The sequence below is a fragment of the Lithobates pipiens genome, unplaced genomic scaffold (genome assembly GCF_037356315.1).
Source record: "Lithobates pipiens isolate NorthernLeopardFrog02 unplaced genomic scaffold, aLitPip1_a1.2 Scaffold_8, whole genome shotgun sequence".
NCBI lineage: Eukaryota > Metazoa > Chordata > Amphibia > Anura > Ranidae > Lithobates > Lithobates pipiens.
In genome coordinates this window covers 626190604-626203124 of record NW_027507903.1, presented here as the reverse complement: position 1 = coordinate 626203124, position 12521 = coordinate 626190604, and the positions used below count along the sequence as shown (strand labels likewise).

Here is a 12521-nt window from a genome sequence, read left to right as displayed (position 1 = left end):
CACAGCTAGCACCGAGTGCTTAGGCCTGACACTGGCTCAGCCAGGCTTTAGTATTTGCTCTTTATGGACAAGGACCGCGGGCCCCTAATGTGTAGCAAGATAGAAAGTCTCTGGTGCCAGCTGTCCTACGTGCGGCTACTGATCCCAGTTAGGCATTGTCAGGCCCTGCCAGCCCTCCTGGCTGCAGCTGCCCTTCTCCACTGCCCATGACACCACAGTCCATTCCTCTGGCTCTGCACCCATCCAGACGGCATCCTCCCAGTCCTCTTAGACAGGCCTCCCAAGTTCTCTCAAGTCTGTGCATGTCACACAGCCACCCTCCTTGCTATGACCAGTTCTTCCTCTCCCTGGAGACTTGCAGTGCACTCTGCCGCTGTCCTCTCTTGCTCCACCTGTGCCTCCTGTGCAGAACACCCCTGTGGTTTGTATGAGGGTCCCATCCACAGCCGAGCCCAGATCACCAAGAACTGTAACCCCTCACAGTCACTCTTGTTGGCACAGGAACAGACCCTGCTGTTAAAAATTTGTGAAACTATTGAAATTACATGCCCTTGTAAAACAGGTGGAGAGAAAATGGGCCTTGGGTGTTGGTGGTGCCTGCAAACTGTAACCTCTCACAGCTACTCTTGTTGGGTACAGGAAGGGGCCTTGCTTTGGTTAAAAACTTGTGAAAAAATTGGAATTACATGCCCCTGTCAAAAAGGTGTAGAAAAATTGGACCTTGGGTGTTGGCATGGCCTGAACACTGTAACCCCTCACAGTTACTTTTTTTTTCACAAAAAATCAATTTTATTAGAGATAAAGAAGTTGAGTTACAATACAGTATAATCAACATAACATTTCAACTGGGTTTAATGACAAGACAGTACAATAAGGCGGAACATGTTATTGACAACCCACAAGACATGGTATGAACGACTGGTAGACTAATTTGGAGGTTATTTTACTCACAGGTCTATTGGTCCTTTATTGGCATAAACCAAGAAGAGAACAAGTGGAGAACATGTTAGTTCTGGAGCCAACTTATTCAGCTACAGGGGAGTAGTACCACGTAGATCAATATGAACAGGTCCAATAGTAGTAGCATTGATGCTGATAGGGTCGTGTCTTGTGTTATGGATCCTAATGTATAGTAATGGGATGTGAAGTCTAGTCATGTATGTAGAAGGGGAGAAGGGAAAGAGATGTAAAAGGGAGAGTGAGGGGGAGACTGGAAGGAGAGAAAATAAAGGAAAGGGAGATATTTAGGTATTCGTGGCCAGAGATGGGAAGTAGGAGCTATAGATTTCGGTGGACTTAAAATGAGTCCAGCAAGCCCAAACATTGATACATTTTTGTAAACGTTCTTGGGAATATGGATCAATTCCTCCATCTACTCGGTCTTAGAGATCCTAATTAGCCATTCTCTAATAGATGGAGTTTCTGTGGATCCCCAGTGTACAGGAATACAGAGTCTGGCTGCATTGATCTTATGCATGGCAAGCGATTTGTGATAGTGCCTCTTAGGTAGAGTTGTGTAGTGTAGGAGGTACTGATGACATTACTGATGTCAAAGGCGTTCGACAGGTGGCCGTTTACTTTAACTCTCACTGAGGGTTTGGAATATAATGCTGTTTTGTGAGCCAACATGTGGGATTGGAGGACAATTCCTTTCAGTACCCCTTGCATGTAATCCCAGACCATCCAGTCAAACTCCTTTTTTGCATCTAGGGAGAGAAGGAAACCTTGAGTTTTGGAGGAGGTAACCCAGTGGTGTAAATTTAGTGTGCGTGTTGTGTTATCCCATGCCTCTCTACCTGGTATGAAACCTACTTGGTCAGAGGATATGAGGTTGGGTATTAGATGTATTAGATGTAGTAACCTGTTGGCTAGTACTTTGGTGTACTTTAGTTTTATGTCCACATTCAGCAATGAGATGGGTCTGTAGTTGGGGACTTGTGTTGTATCTTTATTGTGCTTTGGGATGACAGCAATCTATGACAGCCTCTAACATTCTGCCTGGTGAAGTTTGAGGGTGGGCAAGGATGCTGAATGCTGTTAACATTCTAGGTGATAGGACATCTAAGAAGCTCTTGTGGTATTGCAGTGGAAGGCCACCAGGCCCGGGGCTTTTCCCTACTTTCATCTGGTTAATAGCCAAGTTTATTTCCTCCACTGAAAGAAGGCTTTCCAAATCTTCAGCTTGTTGGGTGGTGATCGGCTTGGGGCAGAATTGGGCTATGAAATCCTGTAGTTGGGTGGAACAGGATTGTGGAGTACTAGAGGTCTGGGTGGTCATGTGATCGGTTATAGAGCTTGGAGTAGAACAAGAGCTTGCCCTGTTTGTCCCATATGTGTTGAATCGTGGACTAGGACTTGGCTGCCTGAATCGTGTATGCCAAAAGTCTTCCACATTTGTTACCATGTTCATAGAACACTTTTTGTCCGAGTACATAATGTCTCCTAGTGTGTTTTCCTAGTTCATCAAGTAGTGTGTATTAGATCCTGAAGTGTGGTTTGTGAGGCTGATTGTTTATGGGCAACTTCTAATCTTTACGATGATATCAATCTGTGATTTGATCCGTTCTTGTTGTGTCTTTTTTGCTTTCCTTGCTAGAGATGTGAGTTCCCCTTTATGATGCACTTGTGGGCTTCCCATACAGTGATGGGGAGGTGTTTTGGGTTGAGTTTTCTGCAAAATATAATTGCAGACGAGAGCGTATCTGCTGTAGTGAGGTTTGATCTTTTAGCAAGGAAGGGTTTAATCTCCAAGACTTAGTCATGTGTGTCGATTCAGGAAGTGTACGGGTTACCGTACTAGGGTGGTGGTCTGAACGGAACATTGGTTCTATTGATGCTTGTGTGAGGAGGGGTAGGTCAGTTTGAGTGAGGAAGAAATAATATATTCTTGCGTATTTCTGGTGTGGTGGCAAGTAAAAGATGTAGTCCTTGTCGGTTGGGAACATGGTACTCTAGGTGTCCTGGAGTGAGAGGCCCTGTAGTTGGAATTTGATCTGACGGAGTGCCCAGTATGATAGCATGGTTGTGCCTGTGGAGGTGTCCACTGTCTGATTTAGTGGTACATTAAAGTCTCCACCTAGCAGTACTATGCTGTCTCGGACTGAGGACAGTAAATTGAACGTTTTCCTGAAGAAGGAGACTTGGTGTGTGTTAGGGCAATACACGTTGGCTAGGGTGATGGGCTAGGCTTGGATGAATAGATACCATTGAGGAAAATGTATCTGCCTTCCTGGTCCACCAAAGAGTCAGATAGCTGGAGGTCAGCATATTTAGACAACAGAATGATTACCCCTTTAGTCTTGGAATGTGGTTTTGTAGAGTGTAGAACCTTTCAATATATTTCATTAGTTAGCTTAGGTACTGCGTCATTTCGAAAGTGTGTTTCCTGGAGGAGGAGGAAGTAGGCCTTGTGTTTAGCCAGTGCTAATAGTACGTGCAATCTTTTTTGTCGAGAGATTTAGACCTTTAACACTGAGAAATACACATTTCAGGGTTATTTGGTTTTTTAGTATCTTTTCTGTCAGCATGGTATATTGTGTTGACTGAAAATGCAGTGGTGTCTGGGAACTGTTTTTTCAATTTGTTGGCCTTAACGGCGGTGGGAGGTGCCTTGTTCATGTCCGATAGATGGTCAGGAGTGAGAGCAGTCCCAGGGGAAGGGTAACAGAGGTGGACGTAGATATTCTGTGCTGTGCTGATATGCTGTGTGGGGACAGTAGATCAAGTGTCACTGCACTGACGAGGACAAGTGGGATACACAGGTAGGATAGGGGATATAAGAATAGGCTCCAAATTTCTGGGTTACCTTGAGAATTAGATACTGGGGTGGATTCAGAGGCGTCAGTCATACAATTTAAAGGCAATGTCAGAATAAATGTCACACCGGGTCAAGTAAGGGATACACAATGTGGTAACAGAAGAATAAAACGAGTCAAACATAGTAAATGAACTGTAACAAAATCCCTAAAACTCTGCGCCCTCTCGTGAGCAGACGCTAACCCTAATAAAACTTCCATTGAGCAAGTTATTGAGCTCATTGGAAGGATAAGTTTAACGATCAAAGTCCAAAGTTTAAAGTAGGGCTCTGGGGTGATGAGGGGAAAGACCAATAATAGCATAAGACCCTGTGAAGGTGTTTTGGTTGAGTTCTCGTGGGGGTGGAAAAGAGGGGGAGCTTATTGGCAGTGCTAGATGATTAACCATCTTAGCTGGATCTGGTTTTATGTGCTAAAAGCTGTATTATCCCCCCTCATGACCCCCCCCCCCCCCATAGGAGTGTTTTACTATGCCCTGTTTTAAGGCAGCAAAAGGCAAAGGCATTTGGTAAAGGCATGGGAATAAGCTCCGCCCACACCAGGAATATTCACACATCTATTATGATGTCTGTCAGGAGGGGGTTTGATTATTAGAAGGAGAAGAACTGGGTATAACCAGTAGTGTGTATCTATAGATGGGTAATTGGGTACAAGTGTTAGTCTTCTGATTAGCTAAGGCCCAGGCCCCTCCCATATGCCCTCTTAAAATATTTTATGAGTACAGTGCAAATTTCCAAGAGTAATCTGAAAAAAAAAAATGGGGGAGGGGGGATGAGGGGGAAGAGTATTCAAAAAAGGGGAGTCTTTTACGTAGATTGTTTATCCACTATTTCCCGCTATTTGATCCTGGCTGGAGATGGTGGGGGGAGTGCATAAAGTAAATACAGTGTTTTGTGAGTTGTAAGTAACACAGATGGCTAGTGTCCAATTTGAGTGTGATGGTTGCCTGGAACTTTGACGTTTAGGTAAAAGTCCATATTACCTGTGGGTATGAAGTAGCAGTTTGACAGTCCCATTTGTTCCTTCAAGTGGTTTTAGACTTCACATGGCCTGGGGAGTCCGGTGGGCTCAGGTACTTTAAGAGAGTAATGAGGGCAAAGAGATAGTCAGTATGAAAAATAAATGTTAATAACACTTACAAATAACCCGGTGTAGTCTGTGGTAGATAGTGGGGAGTCACGGGTAGCCCCGGACTGTGCAGAGGTAAATCTCATCATGAGGGATGGTCTGCGGGGGACATTGGCTCCAGCCTGCGACATCTGGAGTGCTGCCTTTGGGTCTTCGGTAAGAGATTGAGGGACACTGGTTTCCACAGCTCTGTTGGGAAGTAGAAGGAATGAGATTCAGGAAGGTCAATCTGAGGTAGATCGAGTTGGTCACAGAAAACAGGAAGGTCTTCCGGTGTTCTGAGCAGTGCAGTGCGACCTCTTTTGGAGGCAGAAAGACAAAATGTGAATTTCCATCTGTATGGGATATTTCGTGAGCATAAAGCTTCCAGTAGGGGGCTCAGTATGCACCTATTTTGCAGTGTTATTTGAGAAAGATCTTGAAAAAATGTAATGTCTGTGCCATTAAATAGAATGCAGCCTTTTTCTCTAGCTTTTCGGAGGATTTACTCTTGTAGAGGGAAGTTTACAATGCAGCAGACAACATCTCTTGGGGGTTCAGCGTCACGGGGAGGGGGTCTCAGCGCTCCGTGCATTCTCTCCATTTCGATGGGGGAGTCTGCCAGGTGACCCAAAGGGTCATTAAAGATAGAGCAGATTGCCTGCAGTAGCGCTGGCGGTTCTATACTTTCTGGAACCCCCCTCACCCTTCTATTATGTCTGTGGCCCCTATTGTCAAAGTCTTCTACCTGGTGATGGAGCTCAAAGATGTGTGCAATTTGGGAGTCATATGCCCTTTGTACTTGCCTGATCGCCTCAGCCTGTGTGTGGGAGATCTGTTCCACCTCCACAATGCGGTGTGCCATGCTTTGCATGTCCGATTTTAGGTTGGTTATAGCTGAGGTAAGCCTATGCTTTATGTCTAAGGTGACTTTTTACAGATACTTTTGCAGGTCTAGGAGGCTCAGGGGCAGTTTGAAATGTCCACCCCTTACCATCTGCAAATTGGATCCGCTGCTACACGAGCCCGGTGTTGAGGCATGAGGCCTGTGACGCCTTGTGGTTGCCTGTATGCTGAGTGTGGAACAGCTCGGGTATGCTTTTACTCAGCTGTGTCCCGGAGTCCTTCAGAGTGCAGGAAGCAGAGGTGCTCCTGTTGGGTTTCCCCATGCTGAGATGTGGCAACAAATCCCTGGAGAAAGCTGAGTTTGTCCTTAGTATGCAGGAGCTCAGTTCTCAAGTGGCCATCTCGGGTCCTGTCCCAGCAAATTTTTAGATTACATGCACCTGTTAAACAGGCTGTAGATGTTGGTGGTGCCCTAAATCAAAAATATTGTTGGAAGCTAGCATAATCAAGATTCATGAATAGGATAGGCAGCATGAAAGGTTGGGGTTTTAGGGTGGCAGAGTCAAGGGTCAAAGGGAAAGGTCAAAGGTTAGGATGTGTGTCCCCCAAGTTCAGGAGTTGTGTCCTCAAAGGTCAAAGTTCAGGAGGTTTGGGGTAAAAAGGGCTGGTACTATGGTAGCTTTCGGTCTACTCATATCAATTCCATTACACCTTCTGTGTGCAGCATCTCTCCTCAGTCCCCCTAATACTTACCTGAGCCCATCTCTATCCAGCGATGTTGCAGGAGAGACTTGGCTGCCCGAGACTCTCCCTCCTCATTGCCTCAGACAGCAGTGGAGTGCAATTGATTCCTGCAGCTCAATCAAAGTCAGTGATCCAATAAGGAGATAGAGGGGGCAGAGCTCCATGTCTGAATGGACACACAAAGCTGTGGCTCAGCTTGGGTGCCCCCATACCAAGTTGTTTTATGTGGGGGCACTTGTCAGGAGAGAGGGGCCAAAGGGGACCCGAGAAGAGGAGGATCTTGGCTGCTCTGTTCAAATTTACTGCACAGAGGAGGTAAGTATACAATATTTGTTATAAACAAAACAAGGCTTTAGTATCACTTTAATTGTAATGCCCCTGTACACACACAAGGTCGGACTTTCCAACGGAAAATATGCGTTTGGAGCTTTTTGTCGGAAATTTTATCCGTGTGTAGAATCCATCTGACTTTTTCCATCAGAATTTCCAACACACAAAATTTAAGATCTGGATATAAAATTTTCCGACAACAAAATATGCAGAAATTCCGATCATGTGAAGACAATTCCGACACACAAAGTGCCATGCATGCTCAGAATAAATTACGAGATGGGCTACTATTGAACTTCCTTTTTATAGTCCAGTCATACGTGTTGTACGTCACCGCGTTTTTGACGATTTGAATTTACGACAACTTTGTACTACCATGTGTATGCAAGACAAGTTTGAGCCAACATCCCTGGATTTTGTTGTCGGAATGTCCGATCATGTGTACAGTGTCCCTTCTCTGGTAAAGCAAATAAAAGCAGGAACAACAATGCAAACAATGGGTACTGCTTTAGGCATGCCAGAAGGCCTTGGCCTCAACTCTACCTTCTTTCTATGCAAAATGGTTTCTGAAACACGTTATAAAGAGTCATGAACCACAAACATGCAAAACAGTAACACAGAGATATAGAAATTTTGTTTCTTTGGGTGAGTAGGGGAAGATTCATCCAAAGACATGCTGGTAGGTTAATTGGCTTCTGTACAAAATTCGCCCTAGTATATGAATGGGGACCTTGGATTGTTGGCTCCTTGAGGCTAGGGACCAATGTGAATGTGCAATTTACAGGGATAGGGACAATTGTAGACACTCACTCAGGTTGAACTGGATGGACTGGTGTCTTTATTCAACCTTACTAACTATGTAATTATGTAACTATGTACCCTGTTAGATTTTTTATTTTGTTGCTGTCCTTGTAACAGATTTTCCTTCACTTTCTCTCTGTCGAAACCACTGTAGTTATGACAAAAACCACCAAGAAAGAAAAAAAGAAGAAATATGTGTTTTGACATTCAAGTTTAAAAAGTTGTTACTAATTTTTCCTGCAACTTGTTTCAATTCTTTATTCCTCAGGCTGTATATAATTGGGTTCAGCAATGGGGTAGCTACAGTGTACAGTAATGACAAGAATTTAGTGATATCCCCTGACTGTCCTCTACTAGGTATCAAATACACACAAACAATGGTGCCATAAAAAATGGAGACAACAGTCAGGTGGGAGCTGCATGTTGAGAAAACTTTCTGCCTTCCAGTAATAGAGGGGATTTCAAAAATAGTGATTACAATATAAACATACGATACGATTATGATAAAAAATGGGATTACAGCAAACAGTACACTCAGCGACATTGCTTCTAGTTGAACAATGGTGGTGTCAGAGCAGGAGAGTTGTAGGATTGGATCAAGATCACAGAAAAAGTGATCAATAATATTGGGACCACAAAACTGTAATGTGGATATGGTTAAAGTGTAAATCAATACCGCTAAGAAACTTAAACTCCAACTTATGATAACTGTTATCCAACAAAATTGGTGGTTCATTAATATAGTATAATGCAATGGTTTACAGATGGCCACATATCTGTCATAAGACATCGCTGTCAGAAGAAGACACTCCAAACTTTCTGTTGCAGCAAAGAAATAAAACTGGGTGATACATTCAGAAACTGATACGGTAGTAGAATTTTCTAAAAGAGTATAGAGCATGGTAGGAACAACATCAGTTGTTAATAAGATATCTGATACAGATAATTGGGAGAGAAGGAAATACATGGGAGAATGGAGGGATTTGCTGTAGGACACCAATGTGATGATCAGGAGGTTTCCACATATCGTCAAACAATAAAATATAAGAAAGAGAAAGAAGACCAATTCATGAATAGGATAGGCAGCATGAAAGGTTGGGGTTTTAGGGTGGCAGAGTCAAGGGTCAAAGGGAAAGGTCAAAGGTCAGGATGTGTGTCCCCCCAAGTTCAGGAGTTGTGTCCTCAAAGGTCAAAGTTCAGGAGGTTTGGGGTAAAAAGGGCTGGCACTATGGTAGCTTTCGGTCTACTCGTATCAATTCCATTACACCTTCTGTGTGCAGCATCTCCCCTCAGTCCCCCTAATACTTACCTGAGCCCATCTCTATCCAGCGATGTTGCAGGAGAGACTTGGCTGCCTGAGACTCTCCCTCCTCATTGCCTCAGACAGCAGTGGAGTGCAATTGATTCCTGCAGCTCAATCAAAGTCAGTGATCCAATAAGGAGATAGAGGGGGCAGAGCTCCATGTCTGAATGGACACACAAAGCTGTGGCTCAACTTGGGTGCCCCCATACCAAGTTGTTTGATGTGGGGGCACTTGTCAGGAGAGAGGGGCAAAAGGGGACCCGAGAAGAGGAGGATCTTGGCTGCTCTGTTCAAATTTACTGCACAGAGGAAGTAAGTATACAATATTTGTTATAAACAAAACAAGGCTTTAGTATCACTTTAATTGTAATGCCCTGTACACACACAAGGTCGGACTTTCCAACGGAAAATATGTGATTGGAGCTTTTTGTCGGAAATTTTATCCGTGTGTAGAATCCATCTGACTTTTTCCATCAGAATTTCCAACACACAAAATTTAAGATCTGGATATAAAATTTTCCGACAACAAAATATGCAGAAATTCCGATCATGTGAAGACAATTCCGACACACAAAGTGCCATGCATGCTCAGAATAAATTACGAGATGGGCTACTATTGAACTTCCTTTTTATAGTCCAGTCATACGTGTTGTACGTCACCGCGTTCTTGACAATTTGAATTTATGACAACTTTGTACTACCGTGTGTATGCAAGACAAGTTTGAGCCAACATCCCTGGATTTTGTTGTCGGAATGTCCGATCATGTGTACAGTGTCCCTTCTCTGGTAAAGCAAATAAAAGCAGGAACAACAATGCAAACAATGGGTACTGCTTTAGGCATGCCAGAAGGCCTGGGCCTCAACTCTACCTTCTTTCTATGCAAAATGGTTTCTGAAACACGTTATAAAGAGTCATGAACCACAAACATGCAAAACAGTAACACAGAGATATAGAAATTTTGTTTCTTTGGGTGAGTAGGGGAAGATTCCTCCAAAGACATGCTGGTAGGTTAATTGGCTTCTGTACAAAATTGGCCCTAGTATATGAATGGGGACCTTGGATTTTTGGCTCCTTGAGGCTAGGGACCAATGTGAATGTGCAATTTACAGGGATAGGGACAATTGTAGACACTCACTCAGGTTGAACTGGATGGATTGGTGTCTTTATTCAACCTTACTAACTATGTAATTATGTAACTATGTACCCTGTTAGATTTTTTATGTTGTTGCTGTCCTTGTAACAGATTTTCCTTCACTTTCTCTCTGTCGAAACCACTGTAGTTATGACAAACACCACCAAGAAAGAAAAAAAGAAGAAATATGTGTTTTGACATTCAAGTTTAAAAAGTTGTAACTAATTTTTCCTGCAACTTGTTTCAATTCTTTATTCCTCAGGCTGTATATAATTGGGTTCAGCAATGGGGTAGCTACAGTGTACAGTAATGACAAGAATTTAGTGATATCCCCTGACTGTCCTCTACTAGGTATCAAATACACACAAACAATGGTGCCATAAAAAATGGAGACAACAGTCAGGTGGGAGCTGCATGTTGAGAAAACTTTCTGCCTTCCAGTAATAGAGGGGATTTCAAAAATAGTGATTACAATATAAACATACGATACGATTATGATAAAAAATGGGATTACAGCAAACAGTACACTCAGCGACATTGCTTCTAGTTGAACAATGGTGGTGTCAGAGCAGGAGAGTTGTAGGATTGGATCAAGATCACAGAAAAAGTGATCAATGATATTGGGACCACAAAACTGTAATGTGGATATGGTTAAAGTGTAAATCAATACCGCTAAGAAACTTAAACTCCAACTTATGATAACTGTTATCCAACAAAATTGGTGGTTCATTAACATAGTATAATGCAATGGTTTACAGATGGCCACATATCTGTCATAAGACATCGCTGTCAGAAGAAGACACTCCAAACTTTCTGTTGCAGCAAAGAAATAAAACTGGGTGATACATTCAGAAACTGATACGGTAGTAGAATTTTCTAAAAGAGTATAGAGCATGGTAGGAACAACATCAGTTGTTAATAAGATATCTGATACAGATAATTGGGAGAGAAGGAAATACATGGGAGAATGGAGGGATTTGCTGTAGGACACCAATGTGATGATCAGGAGGTTTCCACATATCGTCAAACAATAAAATATAAGAAAGAGAAAGAAGACCAAAACTGTTATGCTTGGAGCAATATGAAACCCCAAGAGGTGGATCACAGTAATCACAGTCACATTTTTTTCATCCATAACCTGAGAACAGAATATAAAATGTATTTGAAACAAGTTTGTTTAGCAGATACAAATAATTCCAACCAAATGTGCATGGGTGGTGGTGGTGGTGGGGGAGTCAGTGGTGAGAAAGTGAGGAAGTTGGGGAGAGAGGAAAGAAAAGAAGGTATGATTGACAAATACAAATGAAAAAAATATATATATAACAGAACCCACAAGAGAAGTTCTACATATAGTGCAATTACACACAGCAATCAACCAGACCTCATTTTATTTAGGGATAAAACTGGTCAATTGATCTCCATAGAATACCGTACTTTACACATTTCAGAGTCAAAGTAAGAAATAAAAGAGTTACTTGTTAGCTAGCGATAATTGCATAATGCTGAGGATCCTCCAGTAGTAAAAAAATTGTTAATATTGTCCAAGTTTGCAAAATAAAATAATATAAATAAAATAAAATATAAAATTAAAAAAAATGAAAAATAACTTGACTTGAGTTTTAGTATTCTAAATCTACACATTGTACACATTTTCCAATAACTATATATTAATTACAAAAACAGCAATACCAACAGATAAATATCAAATTAAATGTTAGCAGATCCATATTTCCTCTTAGGTGTTTTGTCTGATTATATAAAGTACCATGGCTTTTATATATATGCAGAATAAATTGCATGAAACCACTGGGAGTATTAATGGCTTAGCAATATTTCCATGGGATCAATTGTGATTGATCCCATGGAAAGATTTCAGCAAACCATTTCTTAACTATGTGTTATCAGTAAGTTCAATTATCATTTGAAATGGAGGCTGAATTGCAGAAGCTATGCTCAAATTACAAAACAAAGAACAAAGGACTAGTAACCTGTAGCTGATCTTTTACCTGTTACTGACTTACAATACCTTGCTCTACAATTTGTAACTATGTGCAAAAAATTATTTTGATAAAGGCAGGGCTTTCATACCTTATGCCAAAAGCTCACCCTCTCATACAATGAAATCAGGCCGAGACAAAAGTACACTTAAATAACACTTGTTTAATAATAAAAGTAAAAAAAAAAAAAAACAAACGCAGTCAAAGCATAGCCAAAGTTCAGTAACTGGAACGCATAGTCAGCCAAGCCAGAAGTCAGGGATCAACTGTAGTGGAACAGCAAGCAGGATCTGGAGCCAGAAGGGATGTCAGCAAAGCAAGTCTTGAACAGGATTGCAGGAGATAGTTTCTGTGACATAGACCAAGGTGAAGGCAGAGCTCCTCTGGACTGGACTGCTTAAGTAGGCAGGACTGACGAGCCGGATATCATCAACAGCGCAGTAAC

General features: G+C 42.2%; 2 protein-coding genes across 2 annotated transcripts; both read right to left on the bottom strand.

The window, feature by feature from the left end:
* Positions 1–7697: 7697 nt before the first annotated feature.
* On the bottom strand, positions 7698–8679 carry LOC143963964 (olfactory receptor 10A7-like). Its single transcript, XM_077473690.1, has one exon. It carries the CDS (start codon positions 8608–8610, stop codon positions 7798–7800), a length of 813 nt encoding a protein of 270 aa, XP_077329816.1. The 5' UTR covers positions 8611–8679; the 3' UTR covers positions 7698–7797.
* A 1548-nt stretch (positions 8680–10227) lies between these two features.
* Positions 10228–11813, bottom strand: LOC143962384 (olfactory receptor 1468-like). The gene is made up of 2 exons (XM_077471670.1): positions 11555–11813; positions 10228–11217 (listed from the first exon to the last, which is right to left on the bottom strand). Exon 2 carries the CDS (start codon positions 11212–11214, stop codon positions 10228–10230), a length of 987 nt encoding a protein of 328 aa, XP_077327796.1. The 5' UTR covers positions 11215–11217; positions 11555–11813.
* Between the last annotated feature and the right edge of the window lie 708 nt (positions 11814–12521).

Coding starts and splice junctions, on each gene's coding strand:
- LOC143963964 (XM_077473690.1), bottom strand. CDS start 8,610: ATGTATTTCCTTCTCTCCCAATTATCTGTATCAGATATCTTATTAACA.
- LOC143962384 (XM_077471670.1), bottom strand. CDS start 11,214: ATGGATGAAAAAAATGTGACTGTGATTACTGTGATCCACCTCTTGGGG.